The 23,754-nt window shown below is 33.4% G+C and overlaps 1 protein-coding gene across 6 annotated transcripts in view; it reads right to left on the reverse strand.

Annotated features, from left to right (window-relative positions):
• Positions 1-918: 918 nt before the first annotated feature.
• The window catches only part of LIN28B (lin-28 homolog B), a 128,124-nt gene continuing 105,288 nt past the window's right edge, over positions 919-23,754 (reverse strand). For 5 of the 6 annotated variants that reach the window (XM_074310205.1, XM_074310203.1, XM_074310204.1 and 2 more), the window contains 2 exons: positions 22,006-22,062; positions 919-12,638 (listed from right to left, as the gene is read on the reverse strand). In XM_074310205.1, coding sequence (XP_074166306.1) covers positions 12,269-12,638; positions 22,006-22,062 — 427 coding nt within the window. In that variant the 3' untranslated portion in view covers positions 919-12,268. The remainder of the gene's footprint in view (positions 12,639-22,005; positions 22,063-23,754) is intronic. The other variant, XM_074310206.1, reaches the window with a different exon arrangement.

Genomic DNA, 23,754 nt, shown 5'->3' on the forward strand with positions numbered 1-23,754 from the left:
CTAAAAGGCCATTGAATGTACATTCTTGAAAGCTTTGCATTTAGTTTCCCAAAGCATGGAGAAACCTCTTGAAAAAATGCATGTGTGGATGAGCAGAGGGAGGGGGGAGAAATTAATTAGACAGAGAATAACATATGCTGATCTTTAAATTGAAAAAGTTAGAATTGAGAATTTGAGGAGTGAATACTTACTTTTTAACCCTAATTTTGTTTCCAGGAAGCAGAGCAAGCCAGTCCACAGAAAGGACATTTGACAGACATTTTCAATTTCAAGAAAATAACAAGAAAACATAAGGGTTATCGATCAGAAAATGATGGGTTGTCATCTCAGCAATTCTTTGATTTAATAGCAAAGCAAGCAAAAGCTCCTCACCAAAAATAAATAAATAAATAAAAAGCTTATAAAAATGATACATCAGGACCACAGTAAGATACACACATTCTATGTTTAATGACTGAGGAAGGGGTGCTTACCCATATAATTCAGGGACAAAATTTCTGGGGTTCTTTGTCTTAAACATCCTTTTGATTTGCTATTATTTTAAGGTAGAAATCATGCATACCGAGGTGTCTTAGAATTCATTACTTATTTTCCTAATTTTCCCAATTAAGATTTTAAAACTATACATTCCCTAATAGAACTTGCTGGACAAAAATAAATGAGATGAATGTTTCTATTAGGACACATGAAAACATTTCAAACTAGCTGTGTATTTCTAAGTATTTACAATGTTTAAAGAATGGAGGTCTTCCCCTGGGATCATTGGACCCCCAAGGGCTGAATAGGTTGTTTTTTTTTTTTAGGAGAAGGTATCTATGAATTTAGAAAGGGTATATCTTTATTTTCATTAAATTCTAACTAAAATCTAACATTTTTCAAGTATTTAAACCACAATTCTGAGAAATGATCCATAATTTTCACTAGAGTGATAAAAGGGTCTCTGTTAAGAATCTCTATTATAGGCTGACTTCCTGGGTCACTTTAGCCAAATGCTCACATCAGAACCATGGTTTTTACCATTGCATTGGGGATTATTAAAAAATACACCTGATAAGTAATTTCTTTCTATATATCCAGACTCATCAGGGCCCAAAACTGCAATAAAATCCAGCTACCAGTAGGCTCAGGAATTGGGGAACCCAATCATTTCTTCTCAGAGTTGGGACTTCATAAGATATAGATTTAAAGGTAGATGTGTCCTCTCTCATTTTACCATTGAGAAAACTCAGAACTAGAAAGATAAATTGATTTGCCCAAAGTCACAGAGTTACTAAGTCTTTGTTACTCTGAATCCAGGGTTTTTCCATCTATGTCATGCTTCCTTCTACATTAAAGACTTCCCAAATCTATCTTTCCAAAGCTTCCTCTTTCATTAACTCTAGGTAACTGCTTCCATATGGATATCTCAACATCTTTTCATTTGAGTTCTGAATCGTTCCTTCTCATCTTGGGATTTCTACTTGTTTTTTTATCTCCATCACAATCTTCCAGTCACCAAGTTTAAAATTAAATACTCCTTGCTCTCTTTTTATATCTCATACATGATTAGTCACCAAGTTCTGTTGATCCTTCCTTCTTTTATACTCCAGCTACCATCATGCTTGTGGTGATAGCCTCTTTTACAAGCCTCTAATCTCTATACATCCCCCTAAAATATCCTGAATGTTGCTACTAAATGAATCTTCAAAAATAGTTAAATCCTCGGGTTACAACTAACTTGTTTCAAAACCTCCATTTGGTTCTATAGCTGGCAGGCTAAATTCCAAAAAATTTATATAGTGCTTTAAACTATACAAAGTGCTTCACAAATATTATCTAATCTTACCCTCAAAACAACTCTGAGGAAGTAGGTATTATTAGTAGCCCATTTTATATAGGATGAGGAAACCGAGAAAGACTTAAGTTAAATGACTGCCCAGTCACACAACTAGCAAATGGGATTTGAGTTCAGATTTTCCTGATTCCAGGCTCAGTGGTCTATTCACTATGCTACCAACCATTGTTCTATATAATCTGGACCTACTATCTTCCTAACTTCTTATCTACTCACCCTGAGGGATATGATTCATGAACATGACATGCTGTTTCCAATTCCTAGACACCTTCCAATTCCCTTAGTGGAGATAAACAAACTACAGCCTGCAGACCAAATCCAGCTGCAACTTTTTTTTGTTAATGGTTAAGAGCTAAGAACTGTATCTCAAAGTATAAAAACCATTTTTAGTTTGCAAGATATACAAAACCACGTAGCTAGTTATATTTGGCCCTTGGGCTGTAGTCTACTAACTACTGTTGTGTTGTCTAAACCATAATATTTTTTTCTTTATTCCTAAAGTGCTAACTGGCTCTAGTACAGATTTGAACAATTTATCATATATTTTATTATCACCTGTATCTTTCATGTTTTCTCTTTCTAAATAGATTATAAGATCCAAGCTTGTAGAGGTTAACTTCTATTTAGCCCATAACTCTCACAACTTATATTCATGTGGCAGAAACTTAATAAAAATATTTGTTACATGTGTGAGTCCAGACTACAAAGTTTAATTACATGTGTATTGGTTCCAATAATATTCCTGTTTCTTTAATCCTGTGGTACCATGGAAAGAACACTGGATTTGGAGTCAAGAGATCTTTGGAATGAACCCTAGCTCTTACTATCTATGAAATCTTAGACAAATTATTTAACCTATGCAGGTCTCAGTTTCCTAATTCATAAAAATGAAAGGGTTGGACTTGATAAATTTAAAGACCCTTCTAATTTTAAATCTGGCCCTATTTATCATACTCCCAGTCCTATTACTTTTGCCTGAGAAGTATAATATTCCATCTGCCATTATTATTGTAGTAGAAACTAGTTTGCTCCTTTCTTGTCCAAATCCCAAGAGAAGTCATATAGGAGTTACGATATTTGTCTATTTCAATCAAGCTCCACTATGGCATCATTATGGTTTGTTGCTTTTTGTTTGTTTGATTCCTACATCCTACCTGAAATATGGAGCACCCCTGAGTGCTAAAATAAGGAATTCTTAGTCAATCTCTTGGGTTCAACTCTTGTGAGAAAAAAAAAAGTGGTATTAATCCCAAGAGTCTGTCCTCGACAAATATATCTGAATTGATATGCTTATTTCTGGGAGCCACATTTTAGGAAAGATGCCAATAAGTCTAAAAGTATTCAGAGGAACACATCTAGAAGAATAAAGAGTCTAAAAATTGTGCCCCAAGTGAATTATATGAAGGAAGTGCTGATGTTTGGTTGTGTTTGGTCTGGAGAAGAGAAGACTTCTATAGGGACTTGATAGCTTTCTTCAAATGAAAGACTATTTACTATATCTGGTTTGAGACGAGGAAGAAGAATTAGGAGTATTTAGTACAAGCTGCTGAGAAGCCTATTTAAGCTGAATATAACTTCCTAAGGATTAGAGCTCTCCCAAAAAGCTGCTATGAGAGCCAATAGTTTCTACATCACTGGGGGTCTTCAAACAAGGCTGAATGACTTTCTGGTGGTGTAGAAGAGATTTTCAGTAGTATAGGCTGGAATAGAATGGTGTCTAAAGTCCCTTCCAGCTCTTGAGATTCTGTAAGGATTGCCTAGGGTATAAGGTTTGCTTGGCAGCTGTTGTTATCACCCTCACCATGGAGATATGGTCATAATTAAGGGTATACTGGTTACTAGGAATCATTCTAGGAGTTGAGGACTGTCCAGGACTTTTTTCAGACAGTATAATGTTTTGTTGGGTCTCTGAGATAGTCTTTCTTTCAATTAGAAAATAAAAGCCCCAAACTCCTCCCCTGGCTAATGTGGATAGCTATGAATTTGATTTCCTTATAGCTATGAATTTCCTCTGCTATTGCAAAATCAATGATGCATCAATGACTAGCAGATAGGCTTGGAATGTGATACTTATGATAACCTGGCGATAACTCAGATTATGATGAAAGAGAAATTATACTACCAAATGTGCCAGAGTGTTATAAATCTGAAAAACTAAATTGTGAAGTTATCTTTCCCTTAAAATCATTGTTTTTCTGTGCATAGCCTTGATCCAGTAGTTTCATACTGGGTCTACATCCCAAAGAGATAACAAAAATGGGGAAAGGACCCATAGATGCAAAAATGTTTGTAGTAGCCCTTTTTGTAGTGGCAAGGAACTAGAAATTGAGTGGATACAAGTTATGGTATATGAAGGCAATGGAATGTTCTATAAAAAATGATGAGAAAACTGATTTCATAAAGGCCTAAAAAGACTTACATAAAATGATGATGAGTGAAGTGAGCAGAACCAGAGAATATTGTACACAATAACAAGAAGATTATGTGATAATCAACTGTGATGGATGTGGTTCTGCTCAATAATGTGGTGATTCAAGACAATTTCAATAGATTTGGGGTGGAAAATACCATCCACATTCACAAGGAGAACTATGGAAACAATGTGAATTGAAACATAGTATTTTCACCTTTCTTTTTTGCTTTTTTCTTGTCTTTTTTTCCCTTTTTTGTTTGATTTTTCTTGTACAAGATGGCAAATATGAAAATGTTTTTTAAAAGATTGCATATATTTAATGTGTATCAGACTGCTTGATGTCTTGGGGAAGAAGGAAGTAAGGGAGAAAAATTTGGAATACAAAGTTCTAAATGAATGTTGAAAACTATCTTTACACATATTTGTAAAAATAAAATACTATTAAAATTTTTTAAATTACATTGTTTTTGACAGTAAATTGGAAGCTTTAAAAATAATCAGATGCATTGAAAAAAGAGAAAATTTAAAATCCTTAAAGTTTAATATATTCCAAAAGTGGGATTCTGGAAACTATTACTTTCTATCTTAAAACAGATTTTATAGTTTATGAAGCATCTTTGCAGATGTTATATTGAATTATCCCAGGAATCCTAAGGTTGATTAGACAAATATTTTTATTCCAATTTTCCATATGAAGAAATTGAGGCTCAGAGAAGGAAAGACTTGCTCAGTATCATACATCTATTAAGGGACAAAGTTGTATCTCCAACCCACCTCTTTTGACCCAAGTCAGATCATTCAATGACACAATGTTGGGACAAATGTTTCATTGACCATGCCTTCTCCTTTCTACAAGGCTCTTTGATTTGGTCACAAAGTTAAATTTTGTAATAGCTATCCTGTCTAAGCCAAATGTTCAGTATAGTAAATATTAGACTATGACATACCATGGTTATAGGTTAATTAATACAGAAGGAAAAGTAAAAAGAGGAATAATTTTCACAGAATGCCTATTTTCACCAATAACAAAGTAAAGGAAAAAATCATTAGAAGTTAATACTCTGAGAATGTTTAGTATTCTCACAGGTTTGGGACTGACTCAAATGATTCAAGATCTATGGTAGAAAGATGTGGTTCACTTTAAGAAAGCCAACAGACAGCAATCAGAAATTAGCAGCAAAAATAACTATGGAGGTGATGATTTTTCTTACAAAAGATTTACAAAAAGCCAATTATCTCAATATACTGAAAATTCTTTGATTTATTCATAAGTGAAATATATCTTGCTTTAAGTGAGGTTAAGTCAACATAGATAAAAGATTTTTCAGGCTCACAACTTCAGGTCATTATACCTGTTAAGTAAAACTGATTCCCTAAAAATATCTCAAAAACATGAATACTGAGTATTAATGTTAGATCACTTCTCTGTGAAACACATTGCTTGGAACTTATTCTCTAGAATCCGGTTAGAACAATTCTCATACTACACTGCTGGAAAAGACCAAATGAATATCACTGACTTAGCTTCTTCCAAATTGCTTATTCCCCAAAGGGAAAGAAATAATTATCAGAAGAAGGGAAAAAGGCATTTGTAAGTTTAGTTCACTCTGAAGGGCTGAAATTAATATATGCCAACTCAGTAATTTATGATTCCAGGATATTGCTTTCTTATTGCAAAAACCAGATCTTTTCCAATTAGACATCATCTATCTTCTTCACTGGGTTTTTAAGTCTTCTTGGAGATCAAAGCTGTCAGCCATACTAGCTCAAAAATACATTGCTGAGCTCTGGCTACCATTAAGCTGTGTTTTCTGTAATTTGGGGATGTTTAAAAGGTAGTCTGAGATTTCAAGAATTAGTGTATGAACTTTATTTTAGAACAAAGGGTGATAAAGGTAACATTTTGAGAACCCAGAAAAAGGTACTATAAGAGTACTAGGTCAGAAGCAACAGACAAACCCTCAAACAATAAGAAACTAGTTTTAAGACATTTATAATGGTGCTGGTTTAAAAATTTCTCTCCTGTAACTACATAATGCCATGGTACCTTTTGTGCTGTGGCCAGCAAGAATTTGAAATTACCTCTTGCATACTGGGTAAAAATAATGGATTAAAACTTAATAAAATACAATAACAAGATAAAATAAAAAATAATGGATTATAACTAAATAAAATGCCCTTTAATTATAGCATAGATATTCTAGGTAGCATTCATTTTTACACTGTTAGAGGTGACATAATGCAGCAGAATCCTAAGATATATCTCTGAATATGAATTCTGCCATTTAGTAGCTCTAGTTCTTTGTACTAGTCCTTTCACTTCTGAGCTTCAGTTTTCATATGTTAAATAAGAATAATAATACTTACACTACCACTTCACAAGGGGTATGAAATGAGTAACAAAAGGAATTGTGAGAAAAGTGCTTGGTATGCTTTGAAAGGCTACATAAATATGAGTTATTAAGATTCTGGTTATATGAATCCTCTATAAAAGGGAGTCTCCTTAATACGTAAAAAAAATTTAATGGTTAAAGAAAGATGAAGTTTATGCTAAGAGAAAGCTACCCCTAGAAATGGGAAACCTTTATGGAAAAAAAACAACCATGGAAAAAATATATAATTGCTTTTATATAAACATCCAAATATATAGTCTTTCATATGGCTATTTAAAAATACATATGTCTCTAGTTGAAGAACTAAATTGTGTGACTGAGAGATCCAATAGATTCATTAGAATGGTCTCCTACTCACATGATAAATAATAAATATAGTTTTAAGGAATAATACATTAAATCTATATTTGGAATCTTACATATCACATACAGTGCTATAGGACAGTAACCTCAGCTATACTTTCATAGGGATGAAAGAAAAATGAGAAAAATAATTCCTCCCAAAGTGTCTGAAAATGGATAGTTCTGAAGATTTGAGATGACTACAGGATACATGCATTGAACTGATTTCAAAATCAATAATCTCCTACAGTTTCATGGCTGCGGGACATGGGGAGAATTTTTACAGCTGACCTAACCCTGAAGTAACTTATCCATCTGGCCTCACATTCTTCTGAACAAGCAATGATTTCCATAACTAAAATGGCCTTTAGTGGATGAGATGTTATAAACCATTCTCTCTGCATTCGGGTGAGTGTGAACGCCGTTTAAGGAGAGCAGCCGTCATCCTTCAACCTCAGAAATCACAGACAATCTCCAAAGGCCAGTGTAAATGCCAACGTTATATGTTTTATTTTTAATCAAGTACTTCTTTGAAACCTCATAACATCCATGATTGACAGAAATAAGACATTAGGCATGAAATGAGAATATAAAATACATGATATGCAGAAAGGCAATCAGTGCTTTAGTCTAGCAAGATGACCATAAACTGATGAAATGCCCTTCAAAATATCTAACTCTTTTCCTCCTTTTAAAAACATACAATTCAAGTGATTTTTATTTTAGCTTGTAAACAACATGAGTCAAAATGGACAATGAGGTAATCTATATACTACATAGGATAATTTAAAAAACACTAGATAAGACACAGTATTAAAGACAAATAGAAATCAGTGTTCACTTTGGTCTCTAGTATGGTTACAGTTGTCATCATAAAGCATCACATACTAGTTAAAGCCAGGCTGGTGGTGGTTGCCAATAATTGCTAAAAAGGAGTTCAAGAGGTAGCCCAACACGATTATTTTAAAGCTGGTAACTCTGAAATATGTTAAGCAACAGGTGTGGGACATAGCTCAACTCTTTCTCCTGGTACAATATTAAATTCTGCAGCTCCATTTAAAGCACAAAAAGGAAAAAAGCCCTAAACATTCATAGATCAACCTCTTCCTACAACTCAACAATTATGACACAGCTAATACAACCACCACATCTTCGAAGAGGTTGTTCATAGATGTGTAAGAGAGAATTGGATGTTCTCCATGAGGGGTTCTCTAAAACAAATAAATCTCATTAAGACATCTAGAAAATTAAAGTCAGTGCATCTGCACATGTATATACTTTCCCTGTTTTTTATAACCCATGGGGAAATACACACATATTTTTATGATAAACATTTCTTAGAGAAAACAGATAAATTAATTTAAATTAATTTTAAGACTTAATGAGATTTCCCATGTCCTTTATAATTCATCTTACAGTGAATGTTACAAAGTCTATTAACATGTATGGGTCTCTATTCACAAAACTAAATACAACTAGCAGTAAGTAACTTGGGGATAGCACTGGTGCAAAATAAACTTAAGCCATAATAGGAAAAAGAAAAAAAGATTGGCAATTAAAATATCCTCTTTTTAAAGGAGGATTGAAGCTACTATGTATCAGGCCAGTCAGCCATAAGGCTCATTCCTTGATCTCTTTCCCTAAATTGCACTCAAAAATAGAACACAACTCAAATTACTCTGGGTGGTGTGCAGGTGCTCAATATTCTTTTGGTTTCATCTGTCAATTACAAAAAGAATCAAGCAAATTCTTCTAGTAAAGACAAATTCAGTTATGAAAATATTATCTTGATATTTAGCCATTTATACCTTTGTGAGGTCTGGGAGAATAGGAGTGCATCTTTCTTGGGTTTTATTGTTTAAATACACAGACTGCTTGAAGTGTTCCATTTAATGTACATGGGAGGACAAGGAGCAATCTATTCTTAGGACCATAGCCCTGCTCTTGAACCAAGAAACTCTAGTTCATGTAAATGGCCATTTCTTTTTGTAGTCCAACTCTATCTTTCTTTCAAAGGCCAATTCTAGTAGCTAGGTATAGAATTGCACTTTTTATATCTCCTGACAATGCAGTGCTAGTTAGTTACATGCCACAAGCTGCAATGTTTGGCTTTTGGTAGCTTTGACTAGTAGCAATATGAATGAAATTAGCATAAATGATTATTCACCCCTAGGCAATCAGGCTATTTCCAAGGCTGCTTTAATGTTCTATTTGGCTTTTGTGAAGAGTGCCCATAATCCTTTAGACCAAATCAATAACTTTAAAAGAAATATCTGGAGACTTCACACAACTAAAATCAGATGCTTCATTGTCACCAAGTGTTTGTTCAGAAATATGCAATGGTGAATTACTATATATTATACAGATATTAAAGAGTATGTACCATAGGGTCAACAGCCACCTTTAAGGCTGGAGCAGCATAAAGGTGTGCTCTGCATTAACTATGAGGTAGTCTTTTGCTGTAAACAGAATATAACATTTTCACCTATGCAAATACACTGTGACTAACATCACTGATATTCACATAAGCAACCAGGTACAGGAATACCACTTTATCATTTTCACATGAAACAAAAATACAAAAATTGATATCTGATTATCAAAAACTTAGGTCTATGACAAACTCAGAGGTAGTTACTAACATCAGTCCATAATACTTACATAAAGGTCTAAGTTTTTTTGGTTTGTTTTGAATAAGCAGGCCCATAGACTATTCTGTAAAGAAAAAACCCAACATTATATGGTATATTCCCTGAGCAAAGTTCTTTGTCCTGAGTATGTTATGTAATCGTGATAATATTCTTATATAAAAAAATAAACCCTAAACTTTTAACCATAAGATAGGTTTGGTATGTGCTCTTAATAGTTCAGTCTGGGTTGGCGCTTACAATGATTTTAAACTGCGCCAGTAAGGTCTAAAATTCTGACCCTAACTTTGAATATCTTACTCCATAAAATGATCTCAGCTCTGAACTTTTTTTTAATATGTAAACAGGGAATGTCCAGTTCTCAAATGCACAATTTCCTATTTCTACAAGGTCAAGAAACTTTGGTTTGAATTTTCAAAGTGACCTATGTTTTGCATCTTTATACCGTTTAACCTGGTTATAATACCTGCTATAAGGTTAAGCAATGCCACTTTGATTTGTCTACATAATTTAAATAAGCTTACAATCCTCACATAAGGCAAGGAAGTACTTCTCTATAGATATATCACATTCAATATCGTCAAAGGTAAGCTTTGCATTATAGCACACTGAGAATATCAGTATAAACCATGGAGATTCTCACAAACACTGTCATGGAATTCAAGCTAAATTGTAAAGGATTTGTGCCACAGCCTGAGGCATTATATCCTTATCTGCTGCTCACTGAAGCAGTAGCAACTGTAAGTCTCCCAGAGCAGGATAAGTGGGGGAGGGTCAACAAACTATATAACGGAAACTGTCTAATTTGATTCATGCTATTTTCTTTCTTTTCTTTTCTTTTCTTTTTTTTTTTTTTTTGATTATCTGAGCTTACACCTACCAGACACTTGCAAACCAACAATTATTGCCAATGTTAGGTGTTATAATTAAAATTATACTTTCTTGGATATGTTTCATAAATTTATGAATAGCAACTTGAACAGGAATGTCCTGTAATTTTTTTCTGTATGAATCTCAAGGTAACAATACCATGACGGTTACTATGCAGCCCACATTTCTTCACCTCTCCCCAACCATTTTATCAGTTTAACAAAGGAGTTACTTACTGGGACGACTGATGCAAAGCCTGTAATGCTGAATCCTGGATTGTACTTCAGAGCTCAAAGTCTCTATGACCTAACTTCAGCATCAGTGATAAGGTAATTACTTGTAATATGGTCAATTTCATTATGACAAGTCTGTATATATATATACATACATGTATATGTATGTATATATACACACATACACAATATACCCCTAGATTTCAGGCAGTTTGAGGTGTAAAGACCTCTACCCCAGGTTTCATCACTCAAGTTGTGCGTCATTAAATACTGCACTTCTTTCCCCCCAAATATAATTATTTTCTAATACAGGTTGGATAACTGTTGGTACCCACTTTATTTTCATTCTCAACCTTTATCATCATGGTTTATTAATTTTTGTGCTGTTTTTTTTTCATTTGATCTTTTTAAAAAACAGATTTATTCCTGCATTCTCCTGGAAAAAACCATCACCAAAAATATATATATATATATCAAACTATTAAGAGTTTTTCAGTAGTTTTTCGTTTTGTTTTTTAAAAGGAGGGCCCTTTGATCTAAACAATGGTGAGAGGGATTATTAACTTGACCAGGAAAGCTGCTATTCCCAACAGACCCTCAACCACCTGATAATATATAAAGGGTCACAGTGGGATGATATCACACCACCATACAAAATGATCAAGTCATAACAACTTTTATATTACCTTCCCTTTGTTCCTCCTAGTAGGCATCTAGTTCACAATTATGCTGTATTCATATAAAGTAACACTGAGATACCAGCACATAAAATACACATTCATTGTCTTTTCTGGAGTCCTGTATTCCAGAACAAATAAAAAACAATGGCAGTTAGAGGCATTGAACATTAAGGTACTGCCTTTGAGACATAATAATAGAAAATGCTTATCTATGAGCATCAGAAAAGAAAGCAAAACCAAAAAGTTATCCCTAATTTGGGGAAAATGGATGTCTTAATACTCTTGGTACCATATGACTGGCAGCTATGAGATGTGAAGTATTATTTGGTTCAGACAAAGAGTAACAGTCATATTTTTCTTGTTTATAAGTGGCTATAAATAAAAATGTGATATTTCAAGAATGTTTCCAGGGGGTAATTTTCAAAAACATCCTAAAATGTGAATATTGCTTCACATGGACATTCAACTCTTGGACATTTCCAGTTGTGTGTATGTGTGCTTATATCTATATACACATATATATAAAGATATATCCTTCTTTATATATATGTCTACATACCTGTATATAAAGCTACACTCATCACAGATACATATTCTCTCCTTTCACACATGCAAACGCAGACGCAGATACACATATGTTCTCATATTCGCTCTCATTCTTCCAATAACATAAAACATGACTCCTTAAATATAATTTGCTTAGAGTGATTTGTCTGTTTAAAAAAAATTTCACAGTTCCTCAACAGTAGTCAAAATTTCAGGTCAGCTGCTGATGGTGAAATTACTTCCCCTGTACTTGCATGAGGTAGACATCCCAATTGGGTAAAAAAAAAAAAAAATGGTGACAAAAAAGCTTTAAGTTTTTTTCCTTTTTTGAACAGAAGGCCCCTTTCTGCTTTGTTCTTCAGGTGAGGTGGACAACTTACTCGAGGAAGTTTCTTGAGGTGACCTGCCTGACCGTTCTGAGATTTCGGATCGGCCCTCCTGAGAATACGATGGAGATGAGTAGCCATAGGCTCCTCCCACTTCTCGGGGAAAAGTCGAAGTGGATGGCTGTGGTTCTGCTTCATGTCTTCCCTGAGAACTAGTGGGCTGCTGTGGAACAGTTTTATGGGGGCAATTAGCCACCATGTGCATGATACTCTGACAGTAATGGCACTTCTTTGGCTGAGGAGGTAGACTACATTCCTTAGCATGATGATCAAGGCCACCACAATTGTAGCATCTGCAAAGAAAGAGGAGGGGAAAAGCTATTTTAACTGCAGGGAGCATTAGAAAATAGAGTAGGAGCCTCATTTAAGTTAGCATTACTTAAGACATTATAGTTTTTCAATTTCCCTTATTTGTAGGGGTTAATCCAGGAGCTTGATGATTAAAACGAATGAGTTTACATAAACCAATCATTTCAAATGCAATAATTCAAAACCAATAGATACAAAATGTTTTTGGATAAGACAAAATATTGTGGTTATCAAAGATTCAAATTTTTAAAGCTTAGAAGGGGCCTCAGGGGTCACCTAGCACAACTTCACTTGAAAAATGTGAGAAATGTGGTGGTCTATAGGAAGTGTTGGTGACTTGCCTGTCACAAGATAGGAAGTTGTAAAGATGGAATGCAAATCCAGGTCCACCAGAGTGAGCACTTGTCTCAAAAAAGAAAACTTTTCTTTAAAAATTGTATGGATTTGTTTCTAGATACCTTAGTCCACTAGAGGGCACCCGTTATTAAACAACACAATCAGTATACAGCATTACAAAGAACTTTAAAAATATAGATATTAATATACATACTTAATTCAACTTTGAAAGAAATTTATTCAACTAGTGAGTGAGAAAATTATAACTTAAATCAGGTGGCAATGTGATTGGGTTGGTTTTGATAACTACTTGAACAAGGAGAAAATAATTTTTCTTTTGTAAAAATTAAACAGTGAAATTTGATATGCACAAATTTCAGACATCTTTAATGAATAATATCTGGCAAATCACCAGTTATTTCAAGAGGAATATACAAAGTATCTGAATCAGAACATAACTACAAATGGAATGTTTCCAGACACTTAGGACAGATTCATAAGCACAAATGTAAAGGCTGATGATAATTTAATGAAGGAAGTGGGAGGTTCTATACAATACCTGTGCTTTCAAAGGAATGCCAACAATTTTTTGTGGAAAAAAAAAATTAACATGCTTGTCATTCATTTTGGAACGGATTTCTTTTTCTTTCTGAAAACATTTCATTGTTCCTCTAGGCTAAATTCTCAATTCAAATGAACATCAATCTATCGTCAAAAACTGTGAGTATTCACTGAGTGCATGACTGCTGTTTATTTTTGAAAAATCTACTCATCTTCTAAAAGCTGCATTTACTCACTCCTAACCAAATTTATAATACGAATTTTAAAGCAAACGCTTTCCTTAGTTCAATAAAATATAAATTATTTTCATATTAAAAGAAACTGAGGTCAGTGATCAAAGTAGAGTCTAGAATATACAAATTAATTTTGGGTTGACACTTTGTTCTAAAAGTAAATGTTTTACATGACTATATGGTACACTTACTATTCAAGTTACATTTATTGTGCAGGAAGTAAATTTTGCAACTGTTACCCTAAAATGGAGATACTATTTTCTTAATATACCAGGGAGAAAAATAATTCACCATTTTAAAAAGTATTACTTTCAAGGGTATCACTTATTTTTATGTAAATGAAACTGACATTTCTATAACTGACATTAAATATCTTCAGGTGTGACAGTGTGTTAGCTGAGTGCAAATATAACTATTTTTGAAGTGACTAGGTCCTGGAAATTAGACTACTTAATAACTCAAACACAAATAGAAGGGATAATAAGCAGTTCATAATTGTCCATTTCACTTAAGGATAATAATTAATTTGTATACTTTCAATCTCCCTCTCTATTCAATAGGTAAGCTGGCAAAAACTAGATATACAGTTGACTGCTTTCTCACAGGCACAAGAAATTAATATAATGAACTGTCTATATTTTATTAGCTATAAATTAATGTTAAATCAGTCAGTAAGCATTTGTCTCAAACAACATTGCTGTGTATTTCCCAAAATAAAAAAGACCACATATATATAAATATATTTGTTAAATTATGTGTCTATATTTAAGATCATGTAAATTAAACTCATTTTCAAAGTGGAACACTTGATTCTGGCTTGTTTTATGTTTTCTAAGAAGGAATATAAAAATAATTAAAACAAATTCACTTATGAGCTAAGAAAGCTGAAAGTCTCAAAGTCAAATTAAAAAAGAAAAAGAAAAAAAATTTTTCCTTTTAATGTGTTTTTTTTTGGCATAGTTCTTTTGTTCAGTGTGCAAAAGAAAAATGATTACTTGATCAAGTTTAAATTTGCATTTATAAAATTCCTTCTTTTGAATTAATTTCCTTTAAGATCACATTCATGCAGCATCTCAGTTTTTGAAGAGTTGCAAAATAGGTTAAAGGGCTTCAGTAATAGAGTAGGCTGTAGCTACAGACAAATCAATTTAATCAGTCACTATGGTATGCACTGTGTTATCCAATTCAGTGAACCATTCTGTCTCCCCCATTGACCAAGAACTGCTGTTAAGGTTCCACTTTCACATATAAGGATTTCATCATGTATTCATCTGCATATTTACTATCATATTTGTGGAACAAAATGTTTATATTTTTCTAAGGGGGTTTTGTTTGATTGTTTCTTGGGTTTTTTTGTTTTTGTTTTGTTTTTTTTTAAACCAGAACCACTGGAAAATTATTGCCTGGCTTTTAAGGAATTTGCTTGTCATTAAGGAAGCTAGTCTTCTTCACAGAAAGCGTTGCATTAAATGTATATGTGCTTGGGCGTAAAAGGGGAGGAGTGGTATTTATTCTCCTCTTCTATTTATTCATTCCATGTCAATCACTCTTACTAAGAGAGCAGATCACACCCCATTCTGAAATGCTTTCCTTCTCAAGGGATTTACACCAAAATGGAAATGTTCAGCTACCTCTCAGCACACAAATGATACCACACCACATCCTCCAAGCAAGCAGTATGTGGTAGTACTAGTCCCCTTTGTTCAATCACCATTAAGGAATGCTTCTCCAAACTAGATTTTGCTTTTGTTATGCATGGACTAATTTTACATTATAGTGTCTGCACCAAAATTGCATATGGCTATGGGGAGTTTTGTGAATAAATATATAGATGCACATACCCATAGGCACACATATATAAACAGAACTATAACCATACCCTATTACAATCTCTTCAAACCTTTAGAATAAGAATAAAAATGTGCACATGAACACAAATTCTTACTAAATCTCTGACACCAAATTAAATCATAAGCAAAATTAAAATTAAAAGGACATTGTGCTCCTTCAAAGTATTTCACAAAAATATAGCTGCCTTGATTTTTATTTTTAATGGAGAAGGGGAGATCTCAATTCAAAATGATTACTTTTTGTTTAAGAATTGTTTCAAGAGGGTTTCTGTGACAGTTACTAAAAAAAAATCTGTTGTTTAATCAAAAAAATCTATTAAAAAAGTATAGGAAAATGTTAAATTAATGGAGAATAATGTCAGTATACAGCAGTTTCAAAATCTCTCTGATGTCTAAGACCACATAAATTTTTAAAAGCATTTAGGATTTTAGAAATACTTTATTCTACCTAAATAATGTTTCATTCTGAATAAGAAATTTTATGATGTAAAATATTATGCACACATAGAAATAATAATCTTGTAACATTAATGGATATTATGTTATGAGGCTCTACAAAAACAAAATATTGTATGCAAAATAATTTATTTTAACTTAAATTCACATGTAATGAAAATGACCAAACTAGCAACTAAACATGTGAAATATTTTCAAATTCAATTTATAAACAATATTTTACCTAAGCAATTAAGAAAATAAATCAAATTATCTGATTTTTAATTCTAATACATAACACAAGTAGGACAATAGTGATATACAAATGCATATATAACTAATAGATATGTATTTTTCCTTCCAATATTTATTGAAATTAAAGGGGAAGAGAAATCCCACATTCTTGTAAATAACATTTTTGGAGATATTTTTGTATCTAATTTTTAAAAAAGAGAAGAAAGGTTAATTCAATTTAGTATGATTTTGTGATTTTTATAATTAGGATATTTCTTCCTTCAGATATGAATAAATAAACAATATACAAACATACAATGAACCATCAATGGTCCATTACTTAATAGCTCAGTGCTTAGAATATTTGGGAAAATGTAATTTCATAGCAATTGCAAGTGATTGAATGATAAACTGTATTCAAAAGAAATGAGTCATTTTCAAAACTTCTTTAGTTAATAAGTACTGACATACATATTATTTTTCTAAACAGTTTTATGAGTAACTTTAGATATTCCTTTAAACTTTGTGGATCTAATTTCCTGGACATTAGCAGTCTCCAACCTTCTTCTAATTCTGCTCAATTTGAAGTTTCCTCATAGTAACTGTATTTTATACAGAAGGGTCAATAGCAAGCAAAAATGTATTTACAGATTGTTTAAAAATAATGATTTCTCTATAAAACCTTAAGTAATTTGACTGAATATTGCCAATTTTAGCAGTCAGTATTTTAATACTTTAGTCCAGTATTCTAACTTTAATAATTTAAATACACTGGGTTAGAATTCTGTTGACAAAACTATAATCTAAGTCTCTTAGAATGAACAATTATAAATATGAGTTATTCTTTTCAGTGAATCTGAGTAACTGATCACAATAGAAGAAATGTTGATATACTAAGAAATAATTAGATGATCCAGCAATCTGATTAATGTAAGTTACTTATCATTATTACCATCAAATATACATTTATGGAGTCTATTTATGCCATGCTTATTATTTGAAGGTTGAAAATTTTAAATCTGAAGAACTGATTTCTATAGAAAATAAGACTTTATTTAATTATCTGAAAGATGTTGCTAAAACATCATGAGACAACATTGCATCAGTTCTATTGCATATTAAAAGATCACAGTTATATGACCCCACCAGTCTCCATAGGGGGAACACTTTGTTTCATATAGCACACATTCTGTTTGAAGTACAGTGGGATAGAGGTAAGAGCATTGGCTTTATAGGAGAAGGAATCCAGCTCTATGACTAAGGAATAGAGTGACCTAGGAAAGTCATTTACCTTTTCTGAGACTCAATTTCTTCATCTGCAAAATAATGGAGTTAGATTAAATGTTCTTTAAGGCTCTTACTAGACCAAAAATGCTATGATTCTATCATGTGAAATCTATAAAACCATAGGAATCTATGAAAGACAACTAAGAGGATGGCTTTGAAACAGTGATTACACTGTTTCACATACATGAAGTAGTTAGCTGTAATCACCACTGCTCTAGTCATCCAAAATTATTCTTTGTTCTTCCCTTCTCTTTCTTTTCTTCCTTCCTTCTTTCTTACTCCTTATCTAGTTGCTATGACCTGACGCATCTACTTTTAAAACATCTCTCATATTTCTCTCATCTCTCTACCATTAGTATTATTAAGGGCACAAATTTACATAGCCCTTGTGTGAACTGCTTTACATTAATTTTGGCATTTTAATACTCTTTAGGCCTTTAACTTTTTTCAAGACTTCTAAAACAACCTAATAGTCTTCCAGCCTCTATTCTCTCTCATCTACTCTTGACAGATTTAGGTGTTTTTATTTCCTTACTCAAAAAACTTTACTGATTCCCCAGACCCGTTGGATATGTATCAAGGGCAGTGTCACTAGCAGGAATACAGAGCAATACTACTCTGTCCCTTCATCCAGTTTTGTTAAGTGAAGTCCTAGAGATACTCTGGGTGGATCCAGGGAGGAACCAAGGGACTAATGAAAACTGAAAGAAATTTTTCACATACTACCAAAGAATAGATGGAGTTCAAAGAATAGCAGTAAGAAGAAAATGGAATAAAATAAACAGAAAATGTCTATAAAACTTCTTTAGCTGGCTACATTTGTGGTTGGAAATACAAAAGAAGTGAAGCAACCTATGGAAGAAGTTAAAAGAAATATCTTTCCTGATGGAGAAAAAATGTCTAGCTACTAGAAATTAGAAGAAAACCATCAGAGAGGCACCAGGAGATAGTGAAATGGAGAAAACAGACCAGTAGATCCCTTACAGTATACCCTATAGAGAAAGCAGTTGTGGTCCCTTTCATACCAGGACCAGTCTGTTTGTGTCTCATCTTGTTTTGCCCTTTCTCCATATATATATATATATATATATATATATATATGTATGTATATACACACACACACACACACACACACATATATATACATATATATATTTGTAAGTTTGAAAAGAGAAAGCAAATAAGGCAGGGTTAATATTTGAAAAGACACCTCTATTTTAATTCAATCAGTACACATTTATTAAGCACCTACTATGTACCAGACACTATGCTAAACTCAAACTTTATTGATTATCTCCATTGTTTAAGGAAAGAAAAAAGTGTATTATAGTCAAGAAAGATTATATGTGTGAATGTAATGAATTAGGTCAGTTACACTGAGATCAAAGAATAGCTAATAGTCCAGTTTGGTTGAAAGTGTGAAAGTGAAGGAAGGGATATTTATGTAAAATAAAGCAGGAAAAAATAACTTGGACTGTGAAGAAATACCAAGCAATTTTATCTGTTAGCCTGCTTCTCCTCAATTATGGACTTGGATATTGTCCTCAAATTATCACACCTCACTAACTTTTCTTGCTTTTTATTTTCTACCTTATTAAAAATGGGGGCACCTGTGCTTAAGTATTTTGAAAATACCTACCAATTACCAAATTATCTACCAATATCTGTTGAAGAGGAAGATGATGCAATGAAAACTTATTAATAAATGTATGATAAGATCCTCCAAATTAGATATACATATAATTTTATTTTGTGTTATCAATGAACCACTGGAAGTCTTGTCTCCCCTATCCCATAAGTTAAAATCTGTGTTTACCCCTCCTCTATTCACCCCAGTCCCCCAGAACACTTTTTATTGTTTGTTTGAGGTTCATACCACAGTAACAGACACAGTATTTAATTGCACATACAGATGTTTGCTAGGTATGTTCACTGTAAATTTTATTTAATCTGAATTTTTTTGTTTGTTTTGGGGGAGGCTGTTTTATTTTATTTTATTTTATTTTAAATATAAAAGAAAGTCATCTATCACTGGATATCAGTCTTGGTTTTTCTGTTACATCCTTGGGAGGGTATTGCAGGGGAAGGAATTTGGGATAGAATGGAGTGGGGCTGCCTTCCAGATGGTTGTGATCCTGCCACCCTCCTCAGTCTCTTCTCAATCTTCCACCTGTTCCTGTAGGTGGCTGAGCCTTCTGCTTCTAGGCCCTGACAGGTCAGTTTGGAGTGAGAACATGAACATAACTGAGTTATGGGCCCAGTCTGTCTTCCACTTTTCCCCTGAAGTCTTTTTTAATTCTGTGCTGGCAAGTAATAGGGGAGTAAGTGTTCCCTGAAATAAAAGTTGCATTTGCAGGGAAAAAAATGAACCACTGGGAAATGTGACCAAAAAATGTGCTGGAAATATAGTTGTAAATAAAGCCTGCTTATGATGAAAAAAAATTTTTTTTTCAAAAAAGAATTGGGAGGCCCTGGACTTAGCAAGCATCAAAAAACATCAGAAAATAACAGACCTGTTAATAAGATGGGGAATTGCTAGACAAGAGGTAAAATAAGATTAAAAATTAGATAAAATTTATGGCCCATCATTAAAATGATTTTAATAACATAAATAGGTTGTTGATGTTTAAAAAAAAAAAGGAAACAGAAGAAACACATTATTGACACTGATTAAAATAATTTCATATATGAAAGTTTAATCACTATAATAAATTGCCATAACAAAGAGCCTAAACAATCCCAACTAAAATGGAGAGCATATGGTAATCAAAGACAACACTGATTTAAAATATAAACTCACTGTAAAGTTTTACAGAAAAATACGACAGAAAATTATGAGCTCTATCACTTCATAAAACAGCAAGAGGCAATGGAAATAAAAAATAGTTTAAGCTTAGTCTTGAAGAAATTAAGGGAAATTGAAGTGAGAATGAAAAGCATTCTAGGTATTGTGGGAGATGGGGTGTCATGTGCAAAGAAAAGCAAAAAGTCCAGTGTTGCTGAATCAAAGAATAATAAGAGGGGAATTGAGTTAGGTATGAAGAGACTAGAAAGGTACAAAGGGATAGGTCTTGACTGGCTTTAAAAGTCAAATAGAGGTTTTTATATTTGATGCTATATGCACTAGGAAGCTATTAGAGTAAGGAAGTAATAAGGAAAGATCCACAATTTAGGAAAATCAATTTTACATCTGAATGGAGAAAGACTGGGGTGAAGAGAAATATGAGAAAGGAAGATCAACTAAAAGGCTTTTGAAAAGGCGTGTTCATTAAGTAATGAAAATCTACATGAGAGAGATATTTATATTAAGAAATACCTGAGACATTGTAAAAGTAGAAATAACCAAAACTGGCAATAGTCTACATGTGTACTTTTGAGTGAAAGTCAAGTTAGAATGACACTTAGGTTGTAAACCTGAGCAAGTGGAAAGATGGGAGGAGAGGTCCCTTTGATAGCATTTGGGGCATTTGAGAAAGGGAGGTTACTTTGGGGGGTGATTAAATGTGCTGGGTTCAGTTTTGGATATGTTGAATCTATGGAATGTCTATGGGACAACCAATTTGAGATGGCCAATGGGAAGTTGACAATGTGAGACTGAAGGTCTCTATCTACAATTAGATAAAGAGATCTGAGAGTTACCTACATAGAGATAACTGAATCCAAAGGAGATAATGAGATAATTAAATGAAATCCATCAGACAAGCAGAGAGCCCAGGACATATCCTTGGGCAGTACCTAGATAATGATCCAGCAAAGAAGAAAGAAAAAAACAGCAGACTGACAGGAGCAATGTCACAAAAACCTAGAGATGAAAAAGTATTCAGGGAAAAGATGAGTGAAAATAGCAAAGGCTTCAGAGAAATCAAGGATGAGGACTATGAAGTCACTAATAGCTTTAAGAAAAGCAATTTCAATGAAGTAATTAAAAGTCAGATGGCAGAGTTTAGAAGAGGAGGAGGAAAGTAGAGGCACTGATCAAAAATGACTTTCTCAAGGAATTCAGCTAAAGAAATGGAGAAAAGCTACAGGAAAATAGCTAGTAGGAGCAAACAGATTGGGTAAAAAGATTTGGAGTTTTGTTTTCTTGCTTAAGAATGAAGGAGTTATGACCATTTTGCAGGCAGCAGAGAAGTAGCCAGTAAAATAAGGAAAGTTTAAAGATTGTCCCTTCTCAAATCAGAGGGAGGGCAATCTGCTGGAAAAAGCAGGATAAAATGAGAACAAGGACACATGGAATGGTCCAATAGACAAGAAAGGCCACTTCTCATGCAAAACAGGGTAAAGAAGTAGGGAAAAACATTTAACCAGCATATTGGAAAATATTCAGTAAGTGTTCTTAAGCTAGAGGTAAGGCAATCAAAACACGAAATCATAAAAATATCATTTGGCAACTATATTTTTTTATATTTTTGTACCTGTAATTCCTTCCCATTGTAGTCAAGTCTAATTGTGCATCAGAACTGTGTCTTGGCCTGCAGGGGACAAGATAGCAGATGAGTTATTTCCAAAGAAAACTGAGAGAAAAGAGGAACAGGCAGGGTCCAAGTAACTACTTACAATATGCTCTACCTTTCCCTTTACCATTTTTATCCCTTCAGTGGTATCAATGAAAACTAGTGATTCAGTCATATGGGGTAACAAAATGATAAATCTTCATTCTTAACACTAAAACATATTTCCCAAAGTATCTCACATTTTAAAGAAGGAAATAACATGCATACAAATAGAAACATAAAACATACACAGAGTGATGGGAGAAGAAGACATGATGAGACCTATGCTTTAAGAAAATCATTTTGGAAAATACGTGGAAGATGAATTGGAGAAGAGAGAAAATTAAGGCAAGGAGACCAGTTAGAAAGGGTATTGTAACATTTCAGTTGAGATCTGATGAGGCTTGTACTAGACTTGTACCCATGTGAGCAGAGAGAAAGTATTATATACAGGAGATGTTGTACAGGTAGAAATGAACTTTGCTGACTCACTGATCAAGATTACATCAAAGTCGAAATCTGGGAAACTGGGAAAATGGTCTCCTCAAAAGCAATAAAAAAGTTCAGAATGGAGGCATTATTAAGAATGGGGTGGAAGGGAATGACAATGACTTCCATTTTGGATATGTTTGAGTTTGAGATACTTACCTATGAGATATCAAAATTTTAATGTCCAATATGCAGTTGGTAAATTAAGACCAGAGATCAGCAAAAATACTAGGGAAAGAGATATAAATCTGCGAAGGACTGACATATTGATTTGGGAATTATCAGATTGATAAGAGCAATCAGATAGGTTGGAAGAGAACCAAGAATGAACAGGGGAATACAACCCCCAAAGAAGAAAGAATATGTGGGAGAGAAAAGTGAAAAACAATATCAAATGCTGCAGAAAGGGTAAGACAGCTAAGACCTGAGAATAAGCCATTGGATTTGTTAATTAGAGATCATCAGTAACTTTGAAGAGCCATTTCAGTTGAATGATGAGATTAGAAGCCATCCTGCAGAGGATTTAGAAAAAAAAGTAAGGAGAGAGGAAGTATAGTAGAGATGGCTTTTTCAAGTTTAGCTAAGAGTAGAGAAATATGAAAAGAGTTAGTGGGAATGGTTGGATCAAAGCAGTTTTTGGGTTGGTTTTTTTTTTTTTTTTTTTTTTAAGGAGGGCTAAGGATACAACAATAACCATGAGGAAAGGAACTAGAAGGTAAGGAAAGATTGTAGATTAGTGAAAGTGGGAATAATAATGGGGAAATCTACAGAAGGATAAAGGAAGAACAATAGAGAAGTTAATGGGTGAAGACGTCAAAAGGATGTGATATGAGAAGGACAAGGGGAAAAGAGGGAGCTCTCAACAAATGGTTTCAATTTTTTAGATGATAATGAAGTGAAATCATCAGCTGAGAGGATTGGAGAAGTGATTTAAAAGGTTTTTTGAAAAAAGAGAACATTTGGAACAGTTACAGAAGTGAGTGGAATAGAGAACTGATTAAGGAATAGAAGCATACCTCGGACTAAATAATGGCCTAGGCAAGATCAGATAACAGATTTTATGGATTAAGTCACAGCATCATTTTCAGTCTTCCTCTAGCTCTACTTAGTAGCATTTGAATAGGAATGATGGAGGTGGGTGGTGGTAGTAATCCAAAATTGAAGCTAAGCCAAGAATGACTA

This window comes from Sminthopsis crassicaudata, chromosome 4, assembly GCF_048593235.1.
Source record: "Sminthopsis crassicaudata isolate SCR6 chromosome 4, ASM4859323v1, whole genome shotgun sequence".
Classification (NCBI taxonomy): Eukaryota; Metazoa; Chordata; class Mammalia; order Dasyuromorphia; family Dasyuridae; genus Sminthopsis; species Sminthopsis crassicaudata.